Raw genomic sequence first — 17,381 nt, 5'->3', positions numbered from 1 at the left:
CAGCATCCCCTCCCTCTGCAATGAGGGGATAGCGACAGGTTTGGTACCTCTAGAGGCACCAATCACCTGATCTGCTGCTGAGATGTCTGCACAGCTGAGAACGAGCTCCATCCTGACACAGTGAGAGTTTTATCACAAGCACACAGGAGCCCTGTCTGCTGTCAGGTGATTTTCCACTCGTGCTGCCCAAAGCGGGGATGCAGAGCTCGGTGCCGGCCCGAACAGATGCTGCCACCAGCAGAACACCAACCAGCCATCTCCCAGTGCTCCCAGCAGTGCTAGTAGGTGTAGCCTTTGCTGTAGAGCTGTGGAGGGAAGCTGCCAAGCTCTGGCAGGTAGGAGCCATTGTCCCCCAGGTGGGACAGGGGCACTGTGTCCTCCTCGCTGAGCTCCGCCTTCAGCGCCGGCCGCTGCTCGGGGAGGGCCATGGAGAACAGGGCCTGGGGCTCACACACAAACTTGTACACGTAGCGCTCCCCGGCCACCTGCAGGGGTGAGATCAGCCAGCTGAGTGCTGCTGGCCCAGGGGCAGCACCAGGGAAGGCTTGCAAAGACATCTGCCTGCCCTGAGATGTCCTGGCTTGTAAGATCAGCATGTATTCTATTTGCCATCTCTTGGAGGTGGGGCAGTTTTCTTATCTCTTCCAAGAACAATGTCTCCCTCCGGGGAGATATCTTCTGTTAATGGGCCATTAATGACTCACTGCATGACTGGTAAAGTGACATCATCCCATTGTGAGATGCTCCACCCAGAGGGAGGAGCCAAGCATCCCTACCTGCATAAAATCAGCATTTTTTAGGGCATCAGAACAGCCTCTTAGCTGGATTATCAGAGGAGCAACTTCTTCCCCGCTGGATTCCCAGAGGAAGACCAGGCCCAACTACTCCATCACCAGACCTTCAGAGAAAACTCCACCCTTCTCCAGATCCCCACTCCAGCAGCATTCCATCTGCCCCTCCAGGAGGAGCAGCCACCATTTAACTGGGCTATTACCAACACCCTGACTCTATCACTAGTTTTGTTTGTACTAATTACAATTTTTTTTAAATTTAGTTTTTCTCCTAGTAAAGAACTGTTATTCCCATTCCCATATCTTTGCCTGAGAGCCTTTTAATTTTAAAATTGTGGTAATTCAGGGGGAGGGGGTTTACCTTTTCCATTTCACAGGAGGCTTTTGCCTTCCTTCACAGACTCCTGTCTTTTCAAACCAAGACAGATGTGTCAGAGCTGTACATTTTTCCCTGTGCTGTCCCCTTGCTTCTCTGCTGCTCCGACCTCCCTTGGAACAGCTCCTGGGAGCTGAGATGCTGCCAGCTGACACTCTCTGTCCAGGTAACAACAGCAGCAGCAGACCCTGAGCAGTCTGTACTGAGACAGTTCCGCTCCCAATTATCTCTCCAGGGCCCTGGGTGTGCCACAGACCATCCCCACCACACAGGACCAAGTTCCAGGCAGCCTTTCCCTCACCAGAGGAAGGACTGATTCTATCTCCTTGAAGCTGCATAAATTCCAACTCTCCTGACTGCAGAAATACACAGAAAAAAGAAAGAAACCCTAATTCCTCCCCCCCACCCCCCATTTGTTTTATTTCTCATGCTTTGCCTAAATTCAGCTCCTTCACAGCTTCTCCACTGAACTACAGCAAAGAGAAGTTTTGGGGAAAGCAAGCCTGGGATGCCTGGCTAGTTTGTTTGGAGTTTGTTTTCACTAACAGGACAAGACTGCTGGGGGATATTCCCTGAGCTTTATTGCAGCATCAGCCTCATTACATGGCTGAGACAATGGCAAGATGGCAAAAGCTCATGTACAGCTACCAGCAGCCAAAGATGTCTTTGTTACATAACATTTAAAGAACTTTCTAGCCAAGAGCATGTTGCTAAAGCTCACAGACAATTGTTCTAGCCAATCACTAAAAGCACATATTCACCTCCTTCACAAAATTCTTGCTGTTTGCTTTCTATTAACAAATACACAATACTCCACTATTAAGCTTAAAACCTCCTCCTCTCTTGCTAAGCATATTTTCCTGCAGGCTTAAGGTCTAGCCTAAAACTCAAGCTATTGTTTCATGTCCTTGCTTGCTATACACTGTAATATGATATAGCATATTATTTTTCATATTCTTCTTCTATTTACTGACTTTGCAGTTGCAGCTAGCTCTAAGTATTCTGTTCTTTCTGTTTCTAAGGCCTGTTTCCCCAGCTTTCTAAAAATCCTCTTACATTTACCATTTCCCACAGCTAGCTCAAGGACATTCTGTCCAGGACTTGTCTCAAACGAGAGGAGCATCACAAGCATAAAGTTTTCTCCTACTTTGCAGACTGACCTTCTGCATGATCCCTTTCTCGTAATAGTAGCGCAGTGAGCGGCTCAGCTTGTCGTAGTTCATGGCTGGACGGTTCTTCTGGATGCCCCAGAGCCTGGCCACCTGCAAGCACAGCACCAAGAGGCAGTGCCAGTGAGCCCAGCTGACTTAGGATGAAAGATTTAACTGGGGGTGTGTGCTCTATCACCATCTGTCAGAGCTGGGGCAGGTATCCTCTGTTATTGGGCAGTTTGCTTTATCTCTCCCACAGCCAATCCTCCCTCCAGGAGATCTCTGCTGTTAATAAGCCATTAATTATTAATTATCTTCTCTTCATGGCCACTGAGTGTCCCTGCATGGCTGAGAAAATTCCATCATCCCATGGGGATATGCTATGCCCAGGTGGAAGAGCCAAGCATTCCTACTTGGATACAATCTGCCTTTGGAACACCCAGCAGCCTTTGCCCCCTGCATTCCCAGAGGAGCAGCTTCTTTCCCACTGCATTCCCAGAGGAGCAGCTTTCTTCCCCCTGCATTCCCAGAGGAGCAGCTTCCTTCCCCCTGCATTCCCAGAGGAGCCCAGGCCCATCTCCCCCAGCCCTGGAGCTCCAGAGGAAAACTCCCCCTTTGTGCAGGATCCTGCTCCAGCAGAAGCACAGCTGGCACTGCAGGAGGGCTGAGCCCCCCTGGGATGGGGCTGAGCCACCACCTTGACCCACAGGGGACAGGGCTGCTCTGACTCTGGCAGTGGTTTGTTTTCTTTTTTTTTTTTTTTTTTTTTGTACTATTGCATTTATATTTTAAATTTTCCTATTAAAAAACTGTTATTCCTATTCCCATATCTTTGCCTGAGACCTTTTAATTTAAAAATTATAATAATTCAGAGGGAGGGGATTTACACTTTCAATTTCAAGGAAGGCACCTGTCTTGTCAAACCAAGACTCCAGCCCAAGAGAAAAGAACATCATCCAGCTGGTTCTCTTTTCACTGATGGTACCATGACACATACAAACATTTCCATAATAGACTCATCAATAATTGAGCAGCTTTGAAGCATGACTAGAACTCAAGCATTCTGTATCATGGAGAAATTCTTCCCACTACAGAGCTCATTTGGTGTCACCACTGCTCCTCACTCTCCAGTACTCTGAAAGCTTGAGGATGCTACAGGGCTGCTTTTTCCTATGTTACACTTAGTTTTCAAGGGTTCCATGTTTATCAGGAGACCAAGCATGAGGGAGCACACTGGAAGAGACCTGTGCCTTTCCACTCCCAGACAATTTTCAGCTTTATCCATAAGACTCAGAAGTCTGTTGTAAGCCAATGTCAATCTGTCAAGACAACTCATCTGCACTGAAAATGCCCATAAATTTTGGTATGTAGCAAGACCAGTGCTAAATGCAGCTCTAATTAGAACAAGATATGAACAGATATTATGGATACTTCTCCCAGATACCAAAAAATCCAGTATCACTGGATTTTTTGGAACATGGCAGCATTTGAAATTACACTTCAGTGAAAGTAATTTTGAAATAAAGATAGATTAGGGCATATCTTATGAAAACTTCTGCAATCAGTAGGGTTTGAAACTCCAAACCTCAGTGTCAAGTATGGAGCATGACAAGACAGCACAGGTCACTGCAATCTTGAGAGTGAAGTACCCAGGGAAATGAAGGCTGTGGATAATTTGACACACTGCATAGCTGAGGTTCTAATCTTACACACAAGCAGCCTTTCTTAAACCTGATATTTGTGTCACTCAAGTGTTTTGACCTCTTTTAAAATCCTTGACTTGCTGCAGGGTCTAGTGAGTACCACTGGCAAGCAAAAGCTTCAGAGGGCAGAGGAAAAGCCACTTGAGAGTTTGCAGCCCCAGAAACAACAGGTGATTTCCCTGAGCCTGTAGAGAACCTCAATGGTTTCACCTCCTCTGGCTCAATGAGCTTGAACTCCATTCCTCTGCCAGTCCAGGCAATGAAGTGGGAGTTGGTGGGGTTGTCCAGGAGAGCCACGAGGAACTGCCAGAGCTGGAGCGAGCCCCGTCTCTGGTAGGGGGGTCCTTCCCGGTACCCTCCACCTTCCTGCTTGATGTCTCCTGCTGAGAAGAACAAACAAGACATCTCCAAGGAGAACAGTGCTAAAACAACCGGGGGAAAAAAAAGAAAAAAAGCAGCACATTTTACAGTTTCAAAATGTTTACCTGGAATTTTTAAGTTCACATACAACAGTGCCAAATTGACAAGCAGCTCTTCCGAGAGCAGCTCTGGTATAAGTCACAACTGAGCTACTTATGCTAGGCCTGGTTGCTGCTAAGAAACTCAAAAAATTGGGATACCAAAAAGCTGGGTACCAACACACAGCAAGAGCACAGTAATGAACTATGTAGGCGCTAGTCAAGGGGCTGGCTAAGGTGATGAATAACCCTGTCTTACACCAAAACTCCAAGCCATACTTTCTCCAACCTTCAAATTTTTCTGGAACAACACAGACATCATCCATAAAGGACCTCATCTGTTTGTCATAGCTGCAGCCTGAAAGAGAAAGGAACATCAGCAGTCAGAGCAGCCAGGGTAGCAGCAGAGGGTGGTTCTGTACAGGGAGGAGAAGACAGTCCCTGCATCTCTTACCTAATGGATCTTCTGTATTTGAATGGCTTGGAAAACTCTCAGCATTTATGTACATGGAAGGACAGTCAGGAACATCTACAGAACAATTAACAAACTCATTTTTTTGAAAAGCACAGGTGGCAGAATTATCTTGCTCTGTAAAGGTGGATAGGTGAGTGCAGCTGTCTAACCAAGGTCCTCTTAGAGCCCTCCTAAAGGTGACTGTCAGACTGCTAACCACAGCTTCATTGGCATTATCCTTCCCGTCATGAATTAGAGCAGTCAGTTGCTGTGGCACCATCACACACCATCCTTCAGATAGCCAGGAGAAGCAGCCAGTCACCTCTACCTCACTTGTATACAAAACCATGGACAGTAGGCTAAACTGGAACCCCTCTCTCACCTTAGTTTAAGATAACTACACACTTTGCTGCTGCTTTCCCAGCTAAGAAGGCTTTGCATTTTCCCAGGGGTACTGTGATGATGATGGTGACTGGAGAGCAGTAGCATCTGAATGTTTCTGCAGAGTCTCACAAATGTCATTTCAGATGTCTCAAGTCTCCCTGGCTTTTTCACATCATGGGGGAGCATTCCCATAAACAGTTTAGAAAATATAAAAGAAAAATCAGGCTTTTTTAAAAACAAGCAGGAAGTCTTTTCCTGATTCTCTGTGTATAGTGCTGTCTGTGCACTGCAATTTGTGTCTTCTGTACCTTGTGTTTTCTGAATCAAATTTATTTACTGTACAGAGCTGAAACAGAAGCTGTAACTGGGAGCTTTGCAAAGGTTTATGTTACACTTCCCTCTCACACCTGTGCCTGGCCATTGCTGCCAGCAGATATTTTGCTGATGCTCAGGGAAGAGAACTCTCAGCTGACAGACTGGGTGTTATTACAGCCATAAACTACTCTCACAAAAAGCACATTCCCAGCTTCTGGGCTTGCACATTTTCTGAACAGAAGGACCCAGTGAAATTGTAATTCCAATATCACCACAGTGATACCCTCATAGGAGCTTTTTATTCTTGTGTTTATTTCTGCTAAAGGAAAAAATTCAAGATGTCCTTTGAAATACCAGGAAACCAGAAGTATCACTCCCTCTGGAAAGAGGGTACTGTGATCTCAGGGTAGTGAGTCTTTGGAGAGATTTTCCAGAAAAATAAGATTTATCCCTTATGGAAAAATAAGAGGATCACCTGGTGGAGATATCTGGCATCTAAAGAGCTATTTTTGGCACCACTAACGTTTTTCTCTTGTCATCCCCTGACATCTCTGTTCTCTGAGCCTTGTTTCCATGGGAAGTAGCAGGTCTTCAGAGGATAACAAGCAGCACCCTGGCACTGAGCTGAGCCCACCCAGAGCCCCTTTGCTCTGTGCTCAGAGGGGCTTCTGCTGCAAGGATCCAGGACAGTTTTTCTGTCCAAGCTCCAGCATATTTGATTCCTTCCTTTCTGCTGCTCTTTTTGGTATGATTTCTTCAAAGCTGACCTCACTTACTTCCTACAACCTTCCAGCTCACGATTACCCCTGAAAACAAAAACTCCCTGTGAGACTGGAAACAGCCTTTTCCTCATTTCTGATGTTGTGTGTGGGCTAATCACGAATTTTGAGATTCTCATTATTGGCTACTGACTCCCTTGGGGTGGGGATGCTTTTATCTCGTTTGCATGGATTGAACATCCCCTTCTGCCTCCTATCTTGCTAAAGCTTTCAGCTCTGTCCCAGAAAGTCTTTTTCAGTTTGGAATACAATCTGACACCAGAGCATGGTGAGTGTCCCAGCCTTATTTTGGAGGCAGTGAACAGACAGAACTGTTTTAGCTGCCAGGTACCCAGGCAGCACGTGCTGCTGACAGTGAGCAGTGCTGCTGCAGAGCTCAGAGAGCAGCACTGCATCCAGCTGGATGCTCCCCAAGGAGCTGCTGACCCCACTGATGGTGTTCATGCAGTCAGGAAGGGGCAGTTCTGCCTACCTGGCTCGTACAGGTAATCCAGCTGCTCCTGCTTGACCAGCCCAGCTGCTGGGAGCTGCTGCCTGCTGCCTGCCTGCTTTGCTTGCTCGTACTGGGGGTCGTGCTGCTCCTGTTTGAAGCCCTGCTGGGGGTACTGGAGGCAGGGCTTGGGCAGCTGGCACTGGTAGGCAATGGAGTCTTCCTGGGAGGGTGGGAAGGAATGGCACATCTCCAGAGGTGGCTGATAGGCAGAGCTAAGAAGGGAGAGGGTGTGAGACAGCTGCTTCCCTGAGAATTTGCAGCCCCAGAAACAAAGGGTGATTCCCCTGAGCCTGTGGAGAACCCTCTGGTCTCAGCCCTGGTTTCTGCTGTCTGGGCCCTCTGGTTTCAGGAGGGACAGGCACCTCCTCAGCCCCTTGTGCAGCTGCAGGGGTCCACGGTGGCTGGCACAAGGAGGGTGACACCCCAGGGGAGGATGGTGCCAGGGGAAGCTGCCCCACAGCCCAGCCCTCCCAGGAGCTGGCAGGGTGAAGGGCATGGACCTCACAGCCAGGCAGCAGAGGTGGGAGCCACAGGAGGGGATCCTGTGCCCTTCACCTGGATGCTGCAGCCCTTCCTCCTTCCACCACCAAGGAGGGAAATCCTTGCCAGTGGCTGCCTCCTCCTCCTCCTCCAACTCACCTGTTCTCACTGAGGAATCCACAGCTGGATGTGGAGCGGGGTGGCCCTGCAGGGCTCAGGAACCTCCTGTCCTGTCTGGGGAACTGCTGCAGTGGTGGCTGGGTCAGGACTCCGGGGCTGGGGGACTCTCTGAGCTGGTCATAGGCACTGGAACAGCCAAAGAGATATTGCAGCATTTCAGTTCTCCAAGAGGGACTCGTGGCAGCACCTGGAACATCTCAGTCCTGGGCTACAAGATGTGGCTGGGGGTGTGTGCTCTATCACCATCTGTCAGAGCTGGGGCAGGTGTCCTCTGTTACTGGGCAGTTTGCTTTATCTCTCCCACACCCAATCCTCCCTCCAGATCTCTGCTGTTAATGGGCCATTAATTATTAATTATCTTCTCTTCATGGCCACTGAGTGTCCCTGCATGGCTGAGAAAATTCCATCATCCATGGGGAGATGTTCTGACCAGGAGAGGAGCCAAGCATTCCTACCTGGATCCACTCTGACCTGGGAACAGCACAGCAGCCTTTGCCCCCTGCATTCCCAGAGGAGCAGCTTTCCTCCCCCTGCATTCCCAGAGGAGCAGCTTCCTTCCCCCTGCATTCCCAGAGGAGCAGCTTTCTTCCCCCTGCATTCCCAGAGGAGCCCAGGCCCATCTCCCCCAGCCCTGGAGCTCCAAGGAAAACTCCCCCCTTGTGCAGGATCCTGCTCCAGCAGAAGCACAGCTGGCACTGCAGGAGGGCTGAGCCCCCCTGGGATGGGGCTGAGCCACCTCCCTGACCCACAGGGGACAGGGCTGCTCTGACTCTGGCACTGGTTTATTTTCTTTTTTTCTTTTTTTTTTTTTGTACTATTGCATTTATATTTTTAACTTTTCTAATAAAAAACTGTTATTCCTATTCATATATCTTTGCTGAGAGACCCTTAATTTGAAAATTATATTAATTTGGAGGGAGGAGTTCTACACTGTCCATTTTAAGGGAGGTTCCTGCCTTCCTTAGCAGACACCTGGCTTTCCAAATCTGGAAAATATCCAACGTGCTGTGCCCCTGTGCAGCCCCCTGGGCCAGAAGCCCCCAGCTCAAACCTTTGCTGCCTCCCTGCTCACTGACAGCAACAGTGGAGGAGCCACAGCTCAGGCAAGGGCAGTGGGACAGATTTTGGAAAACAGTGGGCACGGGCATGTGGTAGATATCAACATTGCTGAGCGTGAGGATGGCTGAGGGCCAGGGAGAATAAACAGGGAGAATAAAAAGGGAGAATAAATGGAGGCAAAGGCAGAGCTGATGTTCACAGGCCTGAGCTGCCCCGTGGGCAGTGGGCAGAGCTGCTGGGCACTGCTGGGCAGTGCTGGCACTGCTGGCACTGCTGGCACCCCTCCAGTGCCAGGGATTGCAGAGCCCTGGGGTTCAGAGCAGCTCCTGCCCTCCTGGGGCCGTACCTGGCATAAAGGCACTGCTGGCTGCTGTGGCTGCAGGACAGCTCCGAGGGGCTCTGGGGCTCCTCCTTGATCTTGGCAGGAGGGCTGTGAAAAGCCACTGAGGAGAGAAAGGAAAGATCCAACTGAATTGATGGGGAGCTGTGATTGTCAGGCATTTCCAAATGCAGGGGTCCCTTTGCTGAGTCTCTGCTGTGCCAACAGTCCAGCACCCCTGAGAGTGGGACTGGAGGATCCCAAAACCACTCTGCTCATCCAGAACATAGGGACAGCCCAGGGAAATAAAACCCAAAAAAACAAACCAAGACAAAAAGGTTTCTTTCCATTTTCAGTGCACTGATCATGGCAAGAGCCTGATGCAGACAGAATTTCATGAATAACAAGTGTGGGCTGCAGTTTACAGCACCAGGAAGTAGGATGTGGGTGTTTATGAAAATTTTTTTTGTCTGTTTCTCTGAATGCTGATGCACTTCTATAAATTATTTGGCTTGAAGCTAATTCCATGCTGTTATCATTAAAGGAAAAATGGGAAGGATGCTACTGATTGATGAATGGAAAAAGATATTTGCTTCTTCAAGCAAGCTTTCGGTTTGTTGATAAATGAAATTAGACATTGAAAGATGAAAGAAACAATGGGGAAAAACCCTAAATTCCTTAAGAATTGAAAATTAAAAAGGGAGGGTTATACATTAGAGGGAAATCTCTGGTATCAGGTGTATTGGGAAGTCTGAACCTCTCAAGTACATCAGGCAATGGGGAAAGAGAGAAGGAAAATTAGGAGAAAAGAGGAGGCTGTGTCCTCCAAAAAATTGGAGAGACCCCAGGGGAACGGCCCATGGCCTCTCCCTTTATTGGAATAAAGTAAAAGGACTCCTCTGTCTCCTTTTTAGACATAAACCTCTGATATTTGTGGATTAATTTTCCTGACACAGCCCATCTAAAAATGCTGATGGGTCAGCTGAGTCTCAGGGGGGAAAACATTTTTTTCCCTCCAGTACACTGAACTCCATGGGGTTGTCAAGAAGCTGGATGTGTTGGGAGCAGCCAATTCTTTCCAGCCCCCAATAGCTGGAACAGACTCTCACATTACACCTGACTCATTGATTCACTCCGAGTGAAACTGGGCCCGTCCCTCTCCTCAGTTCTAGGTCAAAAAGAGAAAGAAATCAGATATATGGCTCAGAGAGCAAGCTCTGAGAGAGGAGGGAAACAAGAGCAGCCAGTGCAAGTGTTTAATTCCAGTTTAGTGGGGGAAACTGCCTGGGGCAGGGAAAAGGCAGCAGAATTTGGATTTGTCTTTCCCCCAGGAGGTGTGAGCATCCCCATGGTACTTACAGTTTTCTGAATGGAAGTCAGGCACAAATTGCTCATCATTGTCTGGAACCTGAGCTGTCAGGAGAGAGAGAGAGGGAGAAAAGGAGGCAGGGAGGAGTTAGTTTTGGCACTTTGTACAGCATAATTAGCACTGAGGCAGAAATAAATCTCTGCAGGAAAGATCTGAGCTTTCTGCTGGGATGGTTTTAGTGACTAAGGGCAGTTTCCCTTTGGGATTAATGAATACATGTGAGTCCTGGGAGAAAACTTACCCATGTTTTATAACTTCTAACAATTACTTTTACATCCCTTTTACTGCAGGGAAGGGAGAGCTTGCAGCAGATTGTTGTCATTTCATAAAGTCTGTCACTGCTGCTGAAAGAAATGCTGCTGCTAACAGACAAACCTCCAGCTTTTGTTATTGCAGAGTGGACAACAGATTGTGATTGCATTCTCTCTGCTCTAAACCAGAGGTGATGTAGTCAAAATTAAGGGACATAAAGGATGGAAGCCCACTAATCTCAGTCAGTTGAAACTAAACTAGACTGGACATGCCAAAAATAAACTTCAGGGAGTAACACTGGACTAACGGGTGGTGAATCAGAATGGAACTGGCCAAACCCTTCACTCTGCAATTGCTGTTCCTTCAAATAACCTGTGTGACAAAGTGGAAATGTAAGCAAAAAAAACCCCAAACAAAACAAAAACCCAAAACAAACAACAAAAAAAAAAAAAACCACATGGGGAACAGAGGGAAAAAAAACCTAGAAAATTCATTCTCTGAATTATCTTTGAAAAGAAACGTGGAAATAGAAGAAATTCAGGGGATCACATTGCATGAGCAGAATTGGACTTCTCAGCGCACAGCCTTGAGGCTCTCCATGGCATCGCTGGTGATGTGACAAGAGAATAAAATGCTGAAAGCCACAGAAGAGATGTGAAATGAGGGGCAGGGCTGGGCTGGAACCTCCACCCTCCCTGCTGGGCAGTGATGTCTGCACACAGCTCCAGGCTGTGCTAGGAGAACCTGAAGAGACAATTCCAGAAGACAGTTTCAATTTCAGTCTCACCCTGCCCCAAGGGAAATTTAGGTTGGATGTCAGGAAAAAGTTTTTTCCAGAAAGGTGATAAAGTTCTGGAATGCCCGGGGAGGTGGTGGAGTCAGCACCCCTGGAGGTGTTTAACAAGGCTGGAGGTGGCACTGGGTGCCAGGGCTTGGTTCAGGTGTTGGGGCTGGCTTGGACTCGATGATCCTGAAGGTCTCTTCCAACCTGGGAATTCTGTTCTGTCCTTTGTACTCACAACATCTCCACGAGGTCATTTCCTCTGGAGTGGCCACCAGGACAAGAGGACACAGCCTCCAGCTGTGCCAGGGGGCGTTTGGGCTGGATTCAGGAAGGAATCCTTCACAGCAGGAGGGACTGGGCACTGGAATGTTCTGCCAGGGAGGTGGGCACGGCCCTGGAGGGGTTTAACCAGGGCTGGAGGTGCCAGGGTTTGGTTGAGGAGTTGGGCCTGGCTTGGACTCGATGATCCTGAAGGTCTCTTCTAACCTGTAAATTCTGTGAATTTGGGGGAATTTTTGGAAGTCCCAGGGACTGGAGAGGTGGTGGAGTCACCACCCTGGAGGTGTTTAACTAAGGCTGGGTGCCAGGGCTTGGTTGAGGAGTTGGACCTGGCTTGGACTTGATGACCTTGAAGGTCTCTTCCAACCTGTAAATTCTGTGAATTTGGGGGAATTTTGGAAATACGCAGGGACTGGAGAGGTGATGGAGTCACCACCCTGGAGGTGTTTAACCAAGGCTGGAGCTGGCACTGGGTGCCAGGGTCTGGTTGAGGAGTTGGGGCAGGGTTGGACTCGATCTTTAAGGTCCCTTCCACCCTGGGGATTCTGTGAATTCTGTGAATTTTTACATTCACTACCTACCCCACAAGGTTGCACAGATATTTTCCTGTTCTCCCCAAAGCCACAGTGGCTCTTGGAAGCAGTGGGATAATTAATGAGAGATCTAAACCCAGCTCTGCTCTTGCAAGCCTGACCCCAGCATTTCCCCACAGCTTCCCAGAGCTGGAGCTCTGGAACTTCAATTTTCTGCCCGAGGACACCTGGAGATGTGAATGTGCTCCTTCACAGCACCTGCCTGTGCCACTTTTCTCCAAAGAAATCTGGGTTTTTTGTTTGTTTCTCTGAATGCTGATGCACTTCTATAAATTATTTGGCTTGAAGTTAATTCCATAGAGTTACCAGCATCCAGGTTCACCAAGTGCAGCAGATCCTGGTAAAAACTGCAGAGGAAAACTGGATTTTTACTAACCAGGCCCAGGATGTTTCAGCGTGTGTTTCTTTTAAGGGCCTTAAAAAAAAAGAGCCTTTATATTCTGCATATAATTATTTTTGAATAATTATATGCAGAATAATTCTTTGACTCTCAAAATAAGATATCAAGTGTTAATTGACACTATTAGAATACTTTAAAAATATAACAAACCTATGACAGACATCACACCAATACATATAGTGACACACATAAACACATTTATACAGATAGATATCTGCTTTAAATTCATGACCATTTTTGGCTGATGCCTTATTTCTAGTTTGCTTCCTTCCTAGGTTTGTTTCTCTTTCATTTCAAAAGTAACACCAAAACCTGTAAGTAAATAAATAACTTCTAAAATAAAAGTAAATGTGGTAAAGGAAAATAATAAATAACATAGTTAATGTTTTCTCTTTCTTCTGCATTGTTTAGTATGATACTCTTTATCTGATGTTTCCATCTCATGAACAAATGTTAACATACAGGACATTAGTAAAAAATATTTTCACCATTCAGGAAAATATTTTGACATCCTGGTGAATAGAAAAAAGCAATACTTTTCTTCAGAGGGTTATTTTTTTTTTTTTGTTGTTGTTACAAGTCTGGACATGGGAGCAACAATGGGAGAAACCAGTTCCCTGATACACAGACTAAAATAATAAAATACATTATTAAAACTCATATTGAATATCTCAGGGATTTCACTTGGACTCTGGTTAGATGCTATGAGCCATGAAAAATGATAATTAAAAAAATCTCCGCCTATATTCCAGAAACATGCAGTAAGCTTTGCATTATCATTTACTAATCCTGGGTGGAGCAGAGCACCTCTGTCCCTCCAGGGCTGTGAGTGACTTCCAAACTCACCCTGCAAAAACTCTGCTAGTGGCAAATATATTGTGAGAGATTCCATGGAAATTCTTTGATCGGTTTAGCTCAAACTATTATCAGAAAATCCAAAATTGAAAGTCTACCAAAAATCAGTTTTGAGGCAAACTTATTGGCAACTCACGTTCTTTTAAGATTTAAAAGAAATCAATCTCAGGTTAATTATATGACCAGCAATTCGTACCAATTTTCCTGTTCTGATAAAAGTTACATGGATGTTTCCATATTGAAACAGCCTCCAGGTAATTCCTGCTGCATCCTTACAATCCTGGAACACTGCCTGATTCACAGCACCTCATTTCAGTTCAGTTTGGAATGAACATTAAACTTCTGATTTTTTTTTCCTTAATAATAATCTTACTTAGTTGGCAAATATATTTTTGAAGGCTTAAAAAAAGAATTGTTTGACAAGATTGTCCCTCACTTGTGGTAAAACAAGAGGAAATAACCCTGCTCAAAATGCCATATATATTTTTACATCATTATATTTAAATATTTTTATGTACCTAGATACAATAAGTACTTCAATATTTGTCAAGAGTCTGTACTTGAGGATGTGTTTTGAATTTTCTAGAAAACGGACCATCTGTAGTACTGGAATTGGAGCAAAATCAGCATGTTTAGAAATAGTTTCACTTGGAATTAATGTGACTCCCCGGCATTCGAAGTTTTCCTTGAAGTTCAAAGTCAAAACAATTAAGACACCAAACTGAAAAGTATGTAAATTCCAGCAAGGTCCCCACAAGTAAAAAAAAATAGAAAAAAAAAAAAAAAAGAAATAATAGAAGCATTTTGTTCCGCAAATTAAAAGACTACTTTGTTGTTTAAGAAAATATCAACGTTCTGGCAACCTACAAAGATAAGTGACAAATTAGCATAAAATTGAAGCAGCTACAAATCGCCCGAAGCGAAAATTGTAGCCAGGAAATCGGGGCCGGCAGCCAAGTCCCATTCAGAAGCAAATGCCCGGCACAATGGTGTCATTCAGTCTGAGCTGACACAAGGCAGAGGCTGGCAAGTCTGAGAAAACCACTTTTGTTTGGAGCCCGGCAAACACAGCGGAGGAGCGGGACAAACCCCAAAAGCAACTCCGAGACAGCGGAACCGAGCGGGGGACAGAGCCGGGGACAGAGCCGGGGACAGAACCGGGGACAGAACCGGGGACAGAGCCGGGGACAGAGCCGGGGACAGAGCCGGGGACAGAACCGGGGGGACAGAGCCCGGGGGGACAGAGCCGGGGACAGAGCCAGGGACAGAGCCCGGGGGGACAGAACCGGGGGGACAGAACCGGGGACAGAGCCGGGGACAGAGCCGGGGACAGAGCCGGGGACAGAGCCCGAGGACAGAGACCGGGGGGGACAGAGCCCGGGGGGGACAGAGACCGGGGACAGAGACCGGGGACAGAGACCGGGGGGACAGAGCCCGGGGGGACAGAGACCGGGGGACAGAGACCGGGGGACAGAGACCGGGGGGACAGAGCCCGGGGGGACAGAGCCGGGGACAGAGCCAGGGACAGAGCCCGGGGGGACAGAACCGGGGGGACAGAACCGGGGACAGAGCCGGGGACAGAGCCAGGGACAGAGCCGGGGACAGAGCCGGGGACAGAGCCGGGGACAGAGCCAGGGACAGAGCCCGAGGACAGAGACCGGGGGGGACAGAGCCCGGGGGGGACAGAGACCGGGGGACAGAGACCGGGGACAGAGACCGGGGACAGAGCCGGGGACAGAGACCGGGGGGACAGAGCCCGGGGGGACAGAGCCCGGGGGGACAGAGACCGGGGGACAGAGACCGGGGGACAGAGACCGGGGGGACAGAGCCCGGGGGGACAGAGCCCGGGGACAGAGCCGGGGACAGAACCGGGGACAGAGCCTACCTTCAGTCAGCCACGTCTCCTGGAGCTGCCGCAGGTCCTGGAACAGCTCTGCGGGGAGAGGGGCCGGGCTGACCGCGGGATGCTCCGGGAGGAGCCGGCCCCGGTCCCGGTCCCGGCCCGGCCCCCCCGGCCCCCCTCACCTTCCGAGTCCTGCTCCGGCGGCACGTCCGGTTCTCCGGGAGTCCTCGCAGCGCCCAGCGCGGCTCGGCCGGCGGGCGGCGCCGGGCCCGGGGGCTGCTGCGGGAGGAGCGCGTCAGAGCGGGGCCGTGGGAGGAGCGGGACCGGCCCGGAGCCCCGGGAGGAGCGGGACCGGCCCGGAGCCCCGGGAGGAGCGGGTCAGAGCGGGGCCGTGGGAGGAGCGGGACCGGCCCGGAGCCCCGGGAGGAGCGGGACCGGCCCGGAGCCCCGGGAGGAGCGGGACCGGCCCGGAGCTCCGGGAGGAGCGGGTCAGAGCGGGGCCGTGGGAGGAGCGGGACCGGCCCGGAGCCCCGGGAGGAGCGGGTCAGAGCGGGGCCGTGGGAGGATCGCGGCCGGCCCGGAGCCCCCCGGCGGAGCCGCCACTCACCTGCGGGAAAGTGAATGGCACCTGCTGGTCCAGGTACCCCTTCATCCTCCTCGGGCGCTACCCGCGCTCCCTGGGCATCCGTGGGGTACCGGGGCCGGGCCGGCCGGGCCTGGCGAGGCGGCCGAGATCCGCAGCAGCGGCGGCAGGACCGCGATCGCTGCCGCTGCCCGGCACCGGCGGCGACCGCGTCGCAGCTGCCGAAACTTGGAACGCGAGGCGGGAGCGAGCCCGGCAGCCCCGGGCGGGACGAACCCCGGGACAGAAGCCCCCCTCGGGTCGGGTCCCGTCCGGAGCCGTCCCTCAGCGCCGGTATCACCGGTGGCCCCGGCCCCCGCGGAGCCGCCCCGAGCGCGCCCCGAGGCCGCCGTGGGCCCGGGGCCGGTCGCCCATTGGCCCCGCGCTCACGGCCCCGGCTCGCCCACTCCTTTGTTTGATCGAATTTGTGAATGAAGCTCCGCGTCGGGGCACGCCCGCCAATCAGCGCCCGCCTCGGCCGTCACCCAGGGCCGAGTGGGCGTGGCCTCTGCCCCGGCGGACCAATCAGATCGCAGAGCTGCGCCGTTCATTCACCGCGGGGCTCCCATTCATAAAGAAAATGAAATTCCGGCGGAGTTCATTCACGAGCGGCTCCCGGCGGGTCCGAGCGTCCCACCCGGCCGGCACAGCCCTGCCCCGCCCCAGCACATCCCGCTCGTCTTCAAACCCTCTTCGGGGTCATTTCCAAACCCTCTTCGAGGTTTTCCAAACCCTCTTCGGGGTCATTTCCAAACCCTCTTCGAGGTTTTCCATTTCCAAGCCTTCTTCACCTTCGTTCAGTTCCGCTCTGAGCAAGTTTCAACAAGAGTTGGAAGAAATTTCCCTCATCCAACAGTAGGGAAAATAACTAAAATCCTGGCTGTCAAAATCCGTTTGACTCGTGCAAATGTTAAGGGATGGCAACATGAAAAAAAAAAAAAAAAAAAAAAATCTAATCTTGGGATTTGCACACTAAAAAAAAGTGGATTTGCTTTTCCAGATGCCGGATGCTATCTCCTGAGCCATGTGCTTGCATCCAGTTATTTCCCCCCAAATTTCTCCTTTAAAATTCCAAGATGCTATTTAACATTTATTAATCCTCTTTATCCTCCAAAAAATATTGGTGACATGCAGGACCTGGTGATAATAAGATAATAATTCATGGAATGTTATGTCCTGGAAGACATAATAAGTATTTATTCTTTTCTCCCTGGAAGAGAAATAAGTACTCAAGAGAAAAAGAAAAGGGGAAATTATCCATAAGGCTAAATGGAACTTTGTATTTTTAATGTTTTCTCTATATCTCACCCCTCCCAGTTTGCTGTACAACTCTGCTGGCTGTGAAAGGAGTGTCTGTGAAGTTTAATTATCTAATTAATGTCTATTTTGATATTTCTGCTAATAGGCTACAACTGGCCACTGTGTCAGGGAGCCTGACTGAC

At 49.5% G+C, this 17,381-nt stretch overlaps 1 protein-coding gene across 1 annotated transcript; it reads right to left on the bottom strand.

The window, feature by feature from the left end:
* Positions 1–259: 259 nt before the first annotated feature.
* On the bottom strand, positions 260–15,969 carry ETV4 (ETS variant transcription factor 4). Its single transcript, XM_077788327.1, has 12 exons — positions 15,925–15,969; positions 15,500–15,593; positions 15,360–15,407; positions 10,302–10,355; positions 8,970–9,066; positions 7,544–7,690; positions 6,884–7,116; positions 4,934–5,008; positions 4,769–4,837; positions 4,232–4,404; positions 2,328–2,429; positions 260–485 (listed from the first exon to the last, which is right to left on the bottom strand). Exons 1-12 carry the CDS (start codon positions 15,967–15,969, stop codon positions 279–281), a joined length of 1,344 nt encoding a protein of 447 aa, XP_077644453.1. The 3' UTR covers positions 260–278.
* Between the last annotated feature and the right edge of the window lie 1,412 nt (positions 15,970–17,381).

Source organism: Lonchura striata, chromosome 25 (assembly GCF_046129695.1).
Source record: "Lonchura striata isolate bLonStr1 chromosome 25, bLonStr1.mat, whole genome shotgun sequence".
Lineage (NCBI taxonomy): Eukaryota > Metazoa > Chordata > Aves > Passeriformes > Estrildidae > Lonchura > Lonchura striata.
Note: the sequence above shows the minus strand (reverse complement) of the source record. Positions and strands in the feature narration are given on the sequence as shown.